Source organism: Netta rufina, assembly GCF_964035555.1.
Source record: "Netta rufina genome assembly, chromosome: 5".
Lineage (NCBI taxonomy): Eukaryota > Metazoa > Chordata > Aves > Anseriformes > Anatidae > Netta > Netta rufina.
Window position 1 is genome coordinate 13,466,893 of NC_140128.1, and position 14,609 is coordinate 13,481,501.

At 40.2% G+C, this 14,609-nt stretch overlaps 1 protein-coding gene across 1 annotated transcript in view; it reads right to left on the reverse strand.

Annotated features, from left to right (window-relative positions):
- Positions 1–99: 99 nt before the first annotated feature.
- HSD17B12 (hydroxysteroid 17-beta dehydrogenase 12) overlaps positions 100–14,609 on the reverse strand; it is a gene marked incomplete at its 5' end in the record, with an annotated part of 75,038 nt that continues 60,528 nt past the window's right edge. The window contains 4 exon segments of the mRNA XM_084287106.1: positions 100–2,068; positions 2,269–2,418; positions 7,252–7,317; positions 11,401–11,482. Coding sequence (XP_084143232.1) covers positions 1,961–2,068; positions 2,269–2,418; positions 7,252–7,317; positions 11,401–11,482 — 406 coding nt within the window. The 3' untranslated portion in view covers positions 100–1,960.

A 14,609-nucleotide genomic window follows, 5' to 3' on the forward strand; every position in this document is an offset into this window, starting at 1 on the left:
GTGTTCGCTGAGACCGCAGCCGGACAGAGATTAATAAAAAGTTTCAGTCTGAGATATGGAAGTGCAAACGGTTTAAGAAGGAAGCCAACAAAGCAGAGGTTGAGAGTGAATGCCGTTTTATTGGGTTTACCAAGTGAAAATCCACACAGATTGGTTAGTCCAATGCTTCCACATCACCTCCTGAGCAAAGTCCTGCACAACTGACCTCACCGTTCCTGATCCAGGAAACGAGAAAAACATCAAGAAAACTATGGGATAGGAGCTTTAGCTCAGATTTGGTCAGCACCATTGCATCGGTATTCGGGTTTTTTCAATGTACAGAAATGTTAGCCCCAAATCATATTTCAGTGCAACACATTTAACTTCAAAGCCAGAGCTTGAAATTATTCTTCCAAGGACAAAGCAATCTCCATTTGTTAACCAAAGGCAGTCACCACAGAAAACATTGGTAGCTACTTACAATTTCATTTGGCTTGAAAGGTTTTTGTTTGTTTTTTTTTTTTTTTTTTCTTCACATTTATATAAAGGAATGTTAGAGACCATATCTTTAAAGGTCAACACAGACAACAGCAGTACAGACTTCTCATACACTCTGATCCCTGTCTCCGAGCTGAGTAACTTCAGCTTTACTCAGTTTTGGAATAGAACTACAGAAGAAATCAGTTAAACACAAATAAAAATACTAAGAAGTTCTACATTTAAAGTTTGCTAGTTCTCATTTTTAAAGCTGTCATAAATATCCAGGATTCACATTTCAAATGGCCTCACCAGAAGACACAGTGACACACATCTCAGAAATCATCTATCCATCATTGCTAACAAGGACAGTAACTCGTTTCAAGCTCTGCATTCAAAGTGCCAATAATCTTTTACATAACAACCAGCAAGTAACACAACTTGTGACATACATCCACATTGTGTTATCACCATCTATTACAAAGAACAGGCACTGAACTTTTAAAAATGTTATTACAAATTGTAAAGATTACGACTGAAAAGTTAAAATCCATATTCAAGAACCAAGAATTTCAATACTTTTTGCAATGTTATTTTATGTATATATTTATAGATGAGCAATTACACTCAATTTTATTTTTTTTGGCCCATTTTCCTCAAGTTCATAACCAAAAAGAAAAATCACACTAGACCCTTGAAGTTCACATAAATGACAGCTCAGGTTTTGGTGCAAGAACCTACTTCAATACAGTACCAACCCATGAACAGGTTTCCAAAACCATCAGGTTAAGGATCACTTCATGGTCACCCTTCCCAAGCAGTGATGATCCTTTCCCAGGTACATAACCTCGGTTATTGGTATTCTTGTTTTACAGAGCGATGACTTCTTCACAGCCAGCAAGCAGCCCCTAAGCTGATCCCACCCTGCCCATGACGTCCCGGTTTTGTTTAATGGACTGTGTAAGCAGAGGAGCATTTGCTAGCTGGCTGAAAATGCTGAATCCTGCAAGTACCCTAAACCTGAACCAGGAAAAAGTTACACTCTGAATTGAGCCAGATTACCCTTCAAACAAATATGCTCCCGTCCCACACCTCCCCACCTTTCCAGGAATATCAGAGAACTACAGCTTTTCTGCCCTTCACCCAAAAACATAATACATAGATGTGATGGACACTACATAACCAAGCCATTCCTCAGCAGTGCAATGTCTGATCACATCCATGTAAGTATTTCTTAAAGCACAGTGCAATTTTAGTCCAAAGCACTCCCCCTCCCCCCATATACCTATAATATATATAAACAAGCCTATTTTGATATCAGTATTATAAGTCAAGATTCATCTGTATCCTCAAAACAGTATCGCTTTGCTTATTAGAAAGTACACCTACAATTGAAGATGTTTAAACCATTAGGTCTACTTGGCGCCAAAGTGTGAGTATGAAACCTGCTGGAGTTTACACAGATCTTCCTGCAGGAGCTTCCACAGATCGAGCTGTCAGCAACTTACTTCTCCTTCATCTTTTTTTTCAAAAAACGAGCCCGTATTTGTTTGTTTGTTTTCATGAGTAAATTCATGACAGTGGACGTAGGTAGAATTGAGAAGACCCAGCCCTAAAAATCAAAGGAAAAATGTCTCAACTTTTATTGTCTATTCTAAGTTAAATCAAACCATTACCAGCACACACAAACGTTATAAAATTATGATTAAAATTTAAAGAAAAAATAACTTTTATTTAATATTCAAAATTAATCATTGCTCTTCTTCCCCAGTAATCACATATTAGATCCTTGTGTTGTCCAAGGTGACTTACCATGAAGGCATGGGGCAGGCACCCGTTGGTCTGGGACTGCAGGCCTACCGTGCCTATGGCAGCTCGTACGTACGTTTCAGGAGTGGGCTTATCGAAGCTTGGCTTGGAGATTTTAGACATTTTTGTTGCCACATAATACGGCATAACACTCTGCATGTAGGAAAGAGACACGAAGCAGAGAACACTTTCAGATTAACTCACAGATTCAACAAGGAACAAAGACAACTGTTCCTCAGATAATCTGCATACTGGATTCTGAAATGTGCTAGCTTCATAACTAGCATGGGTGGGGGACATAACGTGGAAATGGAAGAATTGAAGTAACCAAAGCTGGCACGTACAGAAAACTAAACAGCTTTGAGTCTGGAGAAAGGCCATGCCTTTAGCCTGGTGAAACATGCTTTTGTGTTTACCTGCAGAGAGAGAGAAAGAAGGAAAGGGCTCGGTGGGGAAGAGCTGGGATTGTCTAGTGCTCTGAAGAGACTGGAGGATGGAGATCTAACATCTGCCTCTCATTATCTCAAGGGTAGTTATGAGAGCCAAACTCTTCTTGGCACTGCCAGATTAAATAAGAAGAACCAAACCTATCAGTTTTTGTTTGTAGATTTTCAGACTGGACACTAGGGAGAAAGGCATTTTCTAGGAGAGCAATATAACAGTCAAATAGGTTGTTCAGAGAGGTCATGGCATCCCCATCCTTGCAGGTTTTCAGGCTTTGGTTGGATAAAACCATGCCAGCCCATGACCTAGCATTAGCAGCAATCTCACAGAGCAGGAAGTTAGACAAGAAAAGTTCCTAAAGAGTCCTTCAAACAAAGATGTCCATCAGTCTGTGATCTGACACTGTATGTAGTGAACATGGTAGATGAAAGCAGGTAGTAAAAGTTTTCACTGTTCCACTTTTGCTATGCATAGTAAGCAAGTATCAATAGAAAATGCTGACATCCATGTAAGTTAAAAAAGGCAGTAAAAGAAAGAGGTAAATGACCCATGTTTTCAGACACTCATAGAAAACTTCAGAGTCTGCAGAAACCTTTCATGCAGAGATTTTTCCAAAGGAGTCTTGGAAAAAATCCTTGCAGTCTTTCTCATTCCTTTTCTTTTTGCCTGATTTCTGTTATAGATCCCTACCACTTCCTATGCACATAAACACAAAATTGTAATCTATGCTATTACTGTGTTGTTTCTGTAAAATTAAGCTTGCCTGTCAGCTAGAGTGTATTTTGAACCTACATATGTCTATACTGCAGCAAAAGCACAATATACTATCAAAACTAAGTTTCCACAGAGAGGCATTCCACTTGAGCAACACTGATATACCTTAGGCTGAACTTCAGGAAATGATAAAGTACCACCTGAACTCTGTTTTCACTTTTTACACAGCAATACTGTGCGTGTATTGGCATGATAGAGTTAACCCTTTTAATAGTGAGCTCAAACAGAAGCACAAGTCAGGAATTAAAAGCACTAGGTTTCTGAAGGTCAGAGAGATGAACTTCAGATAATCTGAAGCGGGTGCAGTTTTCCTAATGGCTTGAAGGAGGTACGTCAGCTAGTCTTCGCAGGAAGGTACTTGTAATATTCATTAGTGGTTTATTGTGGCTTAGGCTGGAATGACAGGACAAGGACATGGACCGCAATAAAATTAACATAACAAATTGAAGCTGTGATAGCTATTGGTCATCAGGCCCACACAACTCAAAGCAGCAATTCACTGCCTACGTTAATGGACAAAAAAACAGTGCTATCAGGAATTCAGCACCTCAGCCAACATGCGTGTTACAAAAAAGTTTACCACAGCCTATTAAGTATTCTGCAGGAAAAGACATTTGTTGATGCAGAAAACCAGATTTAAGCTTCATTTGTTTATTTTAACGATGTTAGACACTGAAAACTTCTTCATAGCTTTTCCATATCTGAAGCTAAAAAGTTTTCCCCCATACCGTGTGTGTTCATGCTGTGTTTAACACCTTTAGCCATGTATGCCTTACTGGTTTTGGTGGGGTTTTATGGTTGTTTTTCACCTTTTTTTCAGTATTCATAGGAATTCTGCAATGAATGGAGTCATATATGAGCAGTGCACGCTCAGTCTTTGTTTTCCTCTCAAAGTGACAGAACATTATTTAGAAAAAACTCCAGGAGGATGAGACTGCCTGGCTACAAATGCGCATAGGAACAACACGTCTCAAAGATATAATGCTTCTTTCTCAGTCAAGCATCTGTCTTTAAATACTCTCATACTGACATAACTATCAGCACCTTTACTTGAGAAAACAGAAAGATCCTAGACATCCTACTGTAACAAGAGACTGAAAAACATCTCCTTCCAATCAAAATATCAGTATCTGAATGAAATTCCTATAGCCTGCTCTGAAAGGGTTTTCAAGGATGAAAAATGCCTTCTGTGGAAGGCTAATATAATGCTGCCTGGGTTTACTTAACATGCCGATTTGCAGCATGCATCCTCACATAGGGAAAAACCCACAGACCACGTGGAAAGGCAGGAGTGCAAAAACAAAATCACACCCAGCTTTATTGCCATTGAAGCTGTGTGTTGGAGGAGCCAGAGCATCATGGTTTGTAGGTAGGCTTGAGCAGGAAAGAAATCGTACCAGAAGACTTAATTGTATTACTGTAGAAGAGAGAAATATTCTATTAAATACCCAAAGCATATGAAAGACGCAGACAAAAGAAGCCCTTTGCTTGCAGCATCCTGGTTTATTTAGATGCAAATATTTTAGTAGAATTTTAATCATAATGCTTTATGAGGAGAAAGGTATTCTCAAGCCTGAGAGCTGCTCCATATTTGTACTTCAAAATATAAACAGACTCGGCTGAATATTGTGAGTTGTGTTGAGGGCAGTCAGTTCTACAAGTAGCTGGTCCAGAATCTGCTACCTTTTGGATGCAAAAATATCAGAGGTGCTGCATCCTGTTTAAGTTTTCAAATGACTGAGCAAGAGAGAATTTGCAAAAGGCATCTTCCTGACTGCAGAATCAAGAATAAAACAAGAACCCCACAAACAATCTGGGCTGACACTCTTCACCAGTATCTGAAGTCAGGGAGACAGCGATTAGTTAACCTCAGGTCTGGAAGACAGCTAAGAATGTCAGCCATCCCACTCGTGCTCCATCTGCCTGAAATGTTCATTTAAGAGCCATGATTCACAGAGATGTACTCTGTGAACCAGTTTCCTAGATAAACTCCCTTCTGTGCAGGCTGCTGTTTAAAGATGTTGCATATTGTTCATTTTTACCTGTATGCAATGGCTCTATGCTTAGAAGCAAGCTGACAGCTATGTTTTCCATCACACAAACCACACTCAGAGGACATTCTCTTCACAGGAATATAAGGAACCATGTTTACAGACGCTCTCTGTGAGGCTTCTTCTCACAACGAAGGTAGAATGGCAAACCAGCACTACCATTTCCTTCACTCTTGAAGACCGTGACCACAAATTAAAAGAGGTCCATATTGCACAGAGTCTTGGAACAGTTGTGGGATATGAAGCTAAATCTACAAAACTGAATTAAGTGGAGATAGAAGTAACATAGTGGGGCAAAAGTAAAAAGAACACTAAAGAACTTGCACTGTGATAAAAACATTGCAGGAAGGTCCAGAGCTGAAGGCAGGGAAAGACTTGAAAAGCCTTCTGAGTAGAGAAAGTAATAAGGAGACAAAACACTAAAAGTTGCTTGAGATTAATCCATCTCAGGAGTGGACAGCACACACAAACCTCTTTGTAAGCTGAAGGTGTATCTGTTTAGAGTGCTAGGTTTTTATGCATCCTCTATTGCTGACAGCAAGTTGGTTTTGCTGAAGGAAAACGTATGGGAATAGCTCACTCAGTAACTGTCTTTTTTTCCCTAAAAGTCTAACATAATCCTCTCGTGAACTGGGACAGGACATTTCCTAGTGATGACTTCTTTTTGGTAAGCATGACTGGAAGGAAAAAAGTCTAGCAAGCCAAAAGGTAATATAGCCTTAAGTTAGTAACAGCTTCTCTGTATTTCAAAACCAGCAAGGAAAGCTGTGCTCCCACCCTTAACGATCACACGAACAAGACTGGCATCTCTGTGACTTAGTTCTCTCAGTGCCCTTGGAGTTCAGGTGGCTTTGAGAACCACCATACAGAACAAGGGGAGGGAAAGCAAGAGGCATGGGTGTGGGGTAATTCTGTCTGTAAGAACCCTAACAGATGACTCACCATTGTCTTTACAGCACAGGTAAAATCTTTATCAAGACTGACTATTGCACTGGAGGTCAACAGGTGTAACAGGTAACAAAGAACTCAGCAATTGTGACCCAAAACCAAGGTCTGGAATCTTTAGTTAGGTTTTGGAAGCAAACATTAAAGGTATGTAAAAAGTGACATTAAACACAGAATCCCCATAAAGCTGAGGGACTGGCTTGCTTGCTCTTATGTCCCTACAAAACAAAAAACCTAAAGCCATGGAAGGTGAACAAGTGGAGCACAACACAAAACTCATTAGAAATGTGGAAACCCAGTACTGAAGAAAATCTAAGTCAGCCCATTACTTACAAAGGGTCTGTAAGGTGTCTGCTTGTTCATGCTACTTTGCTTACACTAGCTGTTGGTTCACTGACACCACTGGGAAGGGACTGCTACTATTTTAGTCTTTTGAGCAGTTACCTATTTAATATCTGTACAAATGAACTCCAAATGTACATTCCAGGAGATTTACTTGTATAAAGGTGTATTCTATAGAGTTGCACAGTTTTCTGGAATATTTTATACCTAAAGGTACAATTATCACCAGCAGGTAAATTATACATATTTTTTTGTTACTTCAAGATGCATCATTTCAGGGTAACTTAAGAAAACTGCTAATGGGATCAAAGGAAATCCTCATCCTTAATCTGTGTCACATTCATGAATAAAAGAATATGCTGATTTCCTTTTGTTACCAAGACACCAATGTTGCTGTGGTAACCACACTTACATGAAAAACTCTACTCACCTGCACAATGATGCCCTTGCTCTTGTATTCTGCATGGAGGCCTCGAGAGAAGTAATCCACAAAAGCCTAAAATGAAAAGAATGGAAATGCAGCATGCTATGCATTAAAATGGAAACTATAGTTCGGAGCTTTTTGTAAGCATATTTGAATTACTATTTATAGCTCCTGTTTTCAAAGTGAAAAACCTTAGGCTTTCAATGCTACTTCACAGGTTACAGCAATGCCATCTGAACAGAAACCCCGTGCTTACGAAGCATTTTTTTCCCAGAAGTGAGACATTCTAAACAAATAAAAATTCTTTTTTTAATTTAGAAGGAAAAGGAACTGGATTAGTTACATAAAGTCCAGTTAAAATAGGAAAATAAAACTTTGTGTTCACATTGTGTCATCTCCTTAGACTTTTTTTTTTTTAGAAGAGTGATATAAGTAGGCATCTTGAAGACCACTATCTAAAACTCTTCCAAACTTCTGGAAGTTTTAGAAAGTCCAAAATTAAACATTCAAAGAAGGAAGCAAAAGGGCTTAAAGAGTGGACACTAGAACCTGCCTTCAGGATACACTCACATCCGATATACCACCTCCACCAAGGGAGATCCACATGCTCGCTCTTTCCTTACCACTTACTGAGATGGATACCTTATACAATGCTGAAAAAGTATTGTTTTAATAATCCAAGACTACTCAGCAATTCAAACCAGCATAAATTCCCCCTCCCCTTCTTCTAAACCACCTTTTTACTTCTCTTCCCCCAAGTCAAATGAGCCAAAATATTAGGTTCCATTGTCATTTCTCATTTTAGAGAAACAATACTGCTAAGCAGGATAAATGGAGCGCCCTCAACTGAGGGAACTAAACTATTCTATCCGTAACTGAGGCGAATTCAATTATTTAAGAAGAAACAGCTCCAGAGGAAAAAAAAAAAAAAAAAAAGGCTGTTAAAAGTAGCCACAAATGCTTCAGACCAGCGTCAAAACAGGCAGCAAAACTAATACTGCACTTGTTTTACAATCATCTTTTTCTGACCGTGGCATTAGTGGGTTAACACAAGTCCTACCCAAACACGGTGCTTATAGTTTGCAGTGCCCAGTGTTTTTCCTAGTAAGGTCATCCTACTGAACTCAACCAATACATGAAGCAAAGAAACACTCCCACACTTCTGGGCTATTTCTATTGATACTTTTCTGAGCATAGACAAGATCTGAAAGAGAACTAGATTTTGCTGCGTAGCCAATGGGTTCTTTTATTCTTCAAGTTGCATGTACAAGCTAGAAGGAGGCTCATTAAACGAAATAATCGTATCTTCTGTTCAACTGTTCGCAACTTCACCCTTTTCCTGCCAGTATAAGTTCTTAATAACAGCAAGTACTCAACATCAAGTCCCTGAAAATGAGGCCTAACAGCAAGGACTTAAGTGAGCCAGCCACGCTATTGCAACAAAGAACATGAATACAAATGCAAACAGTTTTGTGCAGTCCTTGACCACAGTTGTGAGATGCATGTGTGATAACTGAGAAGTATATAAATCTATTAAAAATTAAAAAGCCACTATATTCTACTAATCACAAAGTGCTTTGATTATTCAAAGCTCTCACTACTTCTGCACGACAGTCCTGAAATTAGCTACTGCTTCAAATATAGAGAGACAACATAAAGAGAATGTCATCTCTACTATTTGATATGAGCTTTGCAATAAAAAAAGTGTTCACTTTACTTGAGAAGGAACAAGCATCTTCCAGTACCCATATAAACTTTGGAGTTTTTCTTCTTGGAGGACTTACTTTAAGACAAGTTGGGTTTTCTACCTCCAGATGCACAAGTGCTCCAACAGCCTTTAACTTACAGTCTTAAGAACAATCTTTAAATAAGCATCTCCTAAAAAGCAGGTAAGTACACCATACAAAAAACAATTTCTTCTCCTTGGACATCCAGTAACAAAGCCCAAATATTTGTGACATGGTAGAAAAAAAGTCATAATTCACTTCTCATTACTATTAATGCAGGCAGACAGGGAAGTGTCAAAAACAGGAATATGATTCCTTTAAAAGCATCCAATTGCCTTGTAAGACAGGGAATTCTCCATGGGGAAGGTTAAAGAGGTAGACTGCGCCTGTTCCTGATAATTAGCCAGAGCCATTGACTTAGACCTGAAGGATACTATGCTTTAAAACCCCTCTATACAGATGAGGAAAAACACTAGAAATTGCAGATACGGTCTTTATATAGCTACATTAGGGGAGTCACTTTCATGCTTACTAACCTCGCTATGGTAGAAGATGAGCAGTGCTGAGAATAGGAAAGATAACTTAACCTGTAATTGAGTTTCTTAGGGAGAGGGAAGGAATATTTATATTTATAATTGAGAAAAATTAAAAAAGATTACGCAAAGAAGTGTAAGTTGTATTATTGCAAAAACCATAAGCTCAAATAATTTGATAAAGCTGAAAGCAATGCAACAACAGAACTGACCTTTCACGCTAAAACAAAGAAGTGAGCTCTCAGGAAATACCTATTTCTGAAGCAAAATTTTATCAACAATATGCAATTTGGGCTTTCATGACTTCTGAACTTAAATACCCCTTATTCACATTAATACTCATTCAGTATAAATAAAATAGCACACATCAATTCCTTTCTGGTTACATGAAGATGTTATTGGAGTGTTTAAAAGAAACATATGCCTGTTCAGACATGAACAACACCAACTGAAGGTGTTTTTATCCCATCAAGGTTCTGCTTAGAGTCCAAAATCCTTTAGGTATTGCAAATAATTACCAGGTGCACCTAAAAAAAAAGCTACAGTGTTACGCTGCTTGAATACCATGTCATAAATGTCTCTTTATTTAGTTTTATTACTTATATTGTCGCTCCATACTGTGAACCTATCTTGGGCCTGCTGTTAGGGTGTCAACTGGAGACCTTTTATGAGACCATTTCAGATGCCATGCAAATACCTTTGGAAAAGAAGTAACCCCAGCTGCAGACAGACAAAACTGTCCCAAGGGACTCAGTGAGAAACCAGAGCAGGTAAGCTTAACATAAGATGTAGATCTAAGGTAGTAATATACTGTATGTCTAGAATGTATATGTTTGATACCATCTTCTGCAGCATTCTCGTTTGGAAGTTGAGCAGATATGTGCTGAAAGAACAAAACTGCTGGTTATATAGAAATTTGTTTGGACCAACAGGCTCCAAGGGCCATGATTAATGGCTTGACTTCTGGTTAGTAACAAGCAGAGAACCCCGCAGATCAATACCGAGGCCCATATTCTTCAATATCTGCCATAAGTGACCCAGGTGATGGCACACAGTGCACCCTCAGCACATTTGCAGATGACAGTATTAGACGGAGTGGCTGACACAACAGACCTTCAGTCCAGAGGGATTCTGGTAAACTTGATGATTGTTAAACTTTGTGAGATTTCTTGAGTGGCACAGAGTGAAGTGCAAAGTTCTGCATATAGAGCAGGATAACCCCATGCCTTAATGTTGGCTAAGTAGCAGCACTGCTGAAAAGAGCATGGGATCTATGGTGGCTGCCAGGGAAAAGATAAGCCAATAACCCACTCACTGCAAGAGCATCAAACCACATACTGGGCTACATTAGAAGGATGCATCGCCTACTAATGCAGCGCAATTATTTGGTACTGGCAACACTCTAGAGCTCTATCCTTTCTCTTACTTGAAATGCTAAACCTAAGGCAACTAACCAAAGAGGAAGAAAAACCTTTGCTTCCAGCAAGCACCAGAAAAATCCTACTTAAATATGTAGGCCCATACATACCTAACAGATATCGATCTATCTTTTACAAGATTAGAGAAAAAAGCCTCAAAGTATCAGAACAAGAAATTGTGTTGAACTTAGTCAATGTTCTTAAACCTCACACTAAGCTTGCTCGGTACAGTAGCATCCTTTGTTGTGTGAAAACTGCTATGTGATGAATGTGTGATGCAATATATAAAATAGTAGTTTCCATGACAGTAAACCCCTGAACTCGTTTTTGTCTCGACCTTCCACTACCAGCAAAATTAAAGTTAGAAACTCAGTGCTTTTAGTTCACGAAAGCACCACTAGATGGACACCAAAACATTTATTCCTGTGGTGTTGGCTTATGTGTGACACTATTTCTGTGAGCAAAAGAGTAGCTTACCTTGGATGCGGAGTAAAGAGTCAGCAGTGGAGTTGGATACATCCCAGCAGCTGAAGAGATATTCAAGATTACCCCTTTTGATCTGAAAGGCAGCAAAGATACAGTCCAATGAAATAATTTATTTAAAAAAAAAAAAACAAACATCTTTCATGTTTCAGAAAATTACTGCAAGCCTAAAGAAAATCTTTAGGATGAAATTGATTAAGATCTGTTTAGAACCCCCCAATAATTTTTTAACCACCAAAATTTTTTTTAACCACCTGCACTGCCAAGCACTTCTCAAGCATGTGCACCTAGGACAGACAGTAAGAACCCTGGATTTCGAACACGTCCACTTCCGTGACTAGTTTTACATACAAAAGTCAACTCATTACTTAGTGCTAGGTAGAAATAAGAATTAGTTGAACAATCCAGGGCAAGCAAGTTATTAGGGGATGCTACCAGACAGCTGAATACAGTGGAAGCTGCATCTCTGCTTCTTCCTACCATAGAGTAGATTGAAGCCAATTTACCCAACACACAACTAGGTACTCTGTGTTTAGTGAGGACTCAGAACAGGCAAGCAGATACTCATCTTGCAGCTTAACTGCTGCAGATTTGTGAGTTTTTCATCATATTTGTTTAACTACACATACACTATGACACTGCTGCCACAATGATTTAAGTAATCATCATAAAAACAAACAGCCGACTTTAAGTGACCATTAATTTTTTTTTTATTATTATTATTTTTTTAATTCTTTGAGAATTGTGACAATAGATTCAAACCAATATGGTTTCTGCTACGATATAAGTACGAATTAAGTCTGAGTGATTCACCTCTGGAAAGGAGACAGTTGACATAACAGAAAAGAATCATTTTGCAGTCATTCAGGATTTCAAACACCTTTGCCAAAGTTCTCATACTTTTCAGGAGTTATCTGCAAGGCTTTGTTGGTGAAATAAAGTAGTGACATGGATCAAAATATGTGGTATGAAGAAAAGACTACAAATTAACCAAGAATTTTCACAACAGCAAAAGGTTGACGGTGGATGCTAGAGGTTTTTCACATCAAGACAGGTGGCGCTTGTGATATTTATTCATCAACTCAAATGGGGATTGGCAGTGAAATGAGTATTCATGCAGCTTAAGAGATTACCAGATTGGAGGACACTATAAGGAACTTTTAAAATAAGAGCTAAGATGGCTACATGAACAGACTACAGAATGGCAACTGAAAAATCAATTCTAAATCAACTATCCATTCCCTTGAAAATCCCAAACAAAGTCCAGAAGGAATTCTCTGTTGTGCAGCAGTCACCAAGAACAACCAAAGAGGATAGCAGGAAACAGCAGGGACAGGTCCACCACCACCATAGTCCTGCTTTGTGTCTATGGAACACTTCTCTATCCCTCCAAATACAGGACAGAGACACTACGAACCTGGCGACTGGATGGGGTTTTGAGCAACCTGATCTAGTGGGAGGTGCCCCTGCAGGAGGGTTGGAACTGGGTGATCTTTAAGGCCCCTTCCAACCCAAACCATTCTGTGACGATTTGAGAATGGAGAATAGGAAGGAAAAGGCTCTGATGTGTTGATGAGGTGAAAGGATTGTTCACTTAGCTATTTAAGAGACTAGTAAAACCAACAATACACCCTCTCATAATACAGAAGAAAGATGAGTTATTTAAATGAGACTGAAATTTAGATCCAATAAAAGGAAGTACTTGTCCTATATTCAGACCACAGGAGTCACTGCCACACAACTTAATTTAAGACAGAAGCTTAGCAGGACTCAAGAAGGGTTGAGCATTTATATGGATAAACCCAGCCTTAACTTTCCCAAAGCAAACTGAAGCTTTAGCAGAGAGGCTGGCACTTGGGTGGTAAGGCAAAAGTCCCTCAGAGGCTGGCCTGACTGCAACTTTCCAGCTGCAGTGACCATCCCTTAGGTGCATTCAGTTGTGATCCAGCGAAGAAAGCCCTCTTAGAAAAAAGTAAACACCAGCCTCTTGCACACGCACCGTGTACTGGACTCTTTGAAGCTGTTGATGTAACTGTGGGTTTTGGAGTTTGCGTTCTCTTCATACAGAAAACAGTCCCAGTCTTCAAAAGCATGCAACTTAAAATCTCCCGACAACAGCGAGCAGCAGCGTGCGTGCAGGGGGGACACTTCCAATTACTCTAATTACGATTCTGTCTCTTGCAAGAGCCGCAGAAGAAACATCCTAGGGAGGGACCTGAAGGACCGCGAGGGCACCGGCACGGCAAGACGCCGCCGCCTGCCTCCAGCGCGGCCGCGCGCTGCACCAGCACCCTGGGCGAGGGTGCGGCGAGGCAGGCGTCCTGCCCAACAGAGCACACCCCGGCACCTCCCCGTCATTCTTCCTTCAGCTCACGACATGGTCCGGGGATGCTAAATTTAGCTGTCTCCCCGTTGCTGCGGCAACCAGCGCCTGCTCCAGCTGCACGCCAAGTGGAAAGAGCAAGCTTCCTCTGTAATGTAATTATGCACTTGCTACTTCCCCGGCAATAAATACCATAGTTTGGTATTTGTCTAGAAACAGTCAACTGATTTTGTTGTTGTTGTTGTTGTTCCCAAAGACATCGAGGCTCAGTTTTGAGTTCCGCGAGTCTCCCACCTTAGACAGCTGCCTGAAAACGTACAGGGAGAACTGCTCATTGAAGTGTAATCGGGAGCCGCAGATTATAAATTGTCACTTTAAGTGCTCAGAGCACAGGAGAGGAGCCACAGCAGTGTCTAAATGCCATTACCAGAAACGGCATCCATCTCACGCCGCTGTGTTTATCATAAATAAGAAGTAACCAACACACCTGTGCTTTCTGCTTACAGACCTGGATGTAAAGCATGTCAGCTCCGCTCTACTCCTGGATTTGTCTTGGGACATACGGCCATCAAACTGATACTCAGATACGTAAAAATGCGCACTGTGGGTGCAGGATGCCGTATAGTGTGCTATGGTAACTGCTGTGTACTCACACACCACCTGCCTTGAACCAGTGAGGAAGAGCAATGGGATTCCCAGTCTGGAGCATGGATCCCTTTTCTAACCTGCAGTCCCACGTGAGAAATGTATGGGTGGCCCACGGAGCAGCTGAGTACAGCCACCAGCCCTTCCTACTCCTGGCTTCGCTGGACATCCGTGTCCTCCTGCAGCAGCAGACCCTTAGTGTCGTGGCTGTGCAGGGGTGGGCAGCTGCACACCT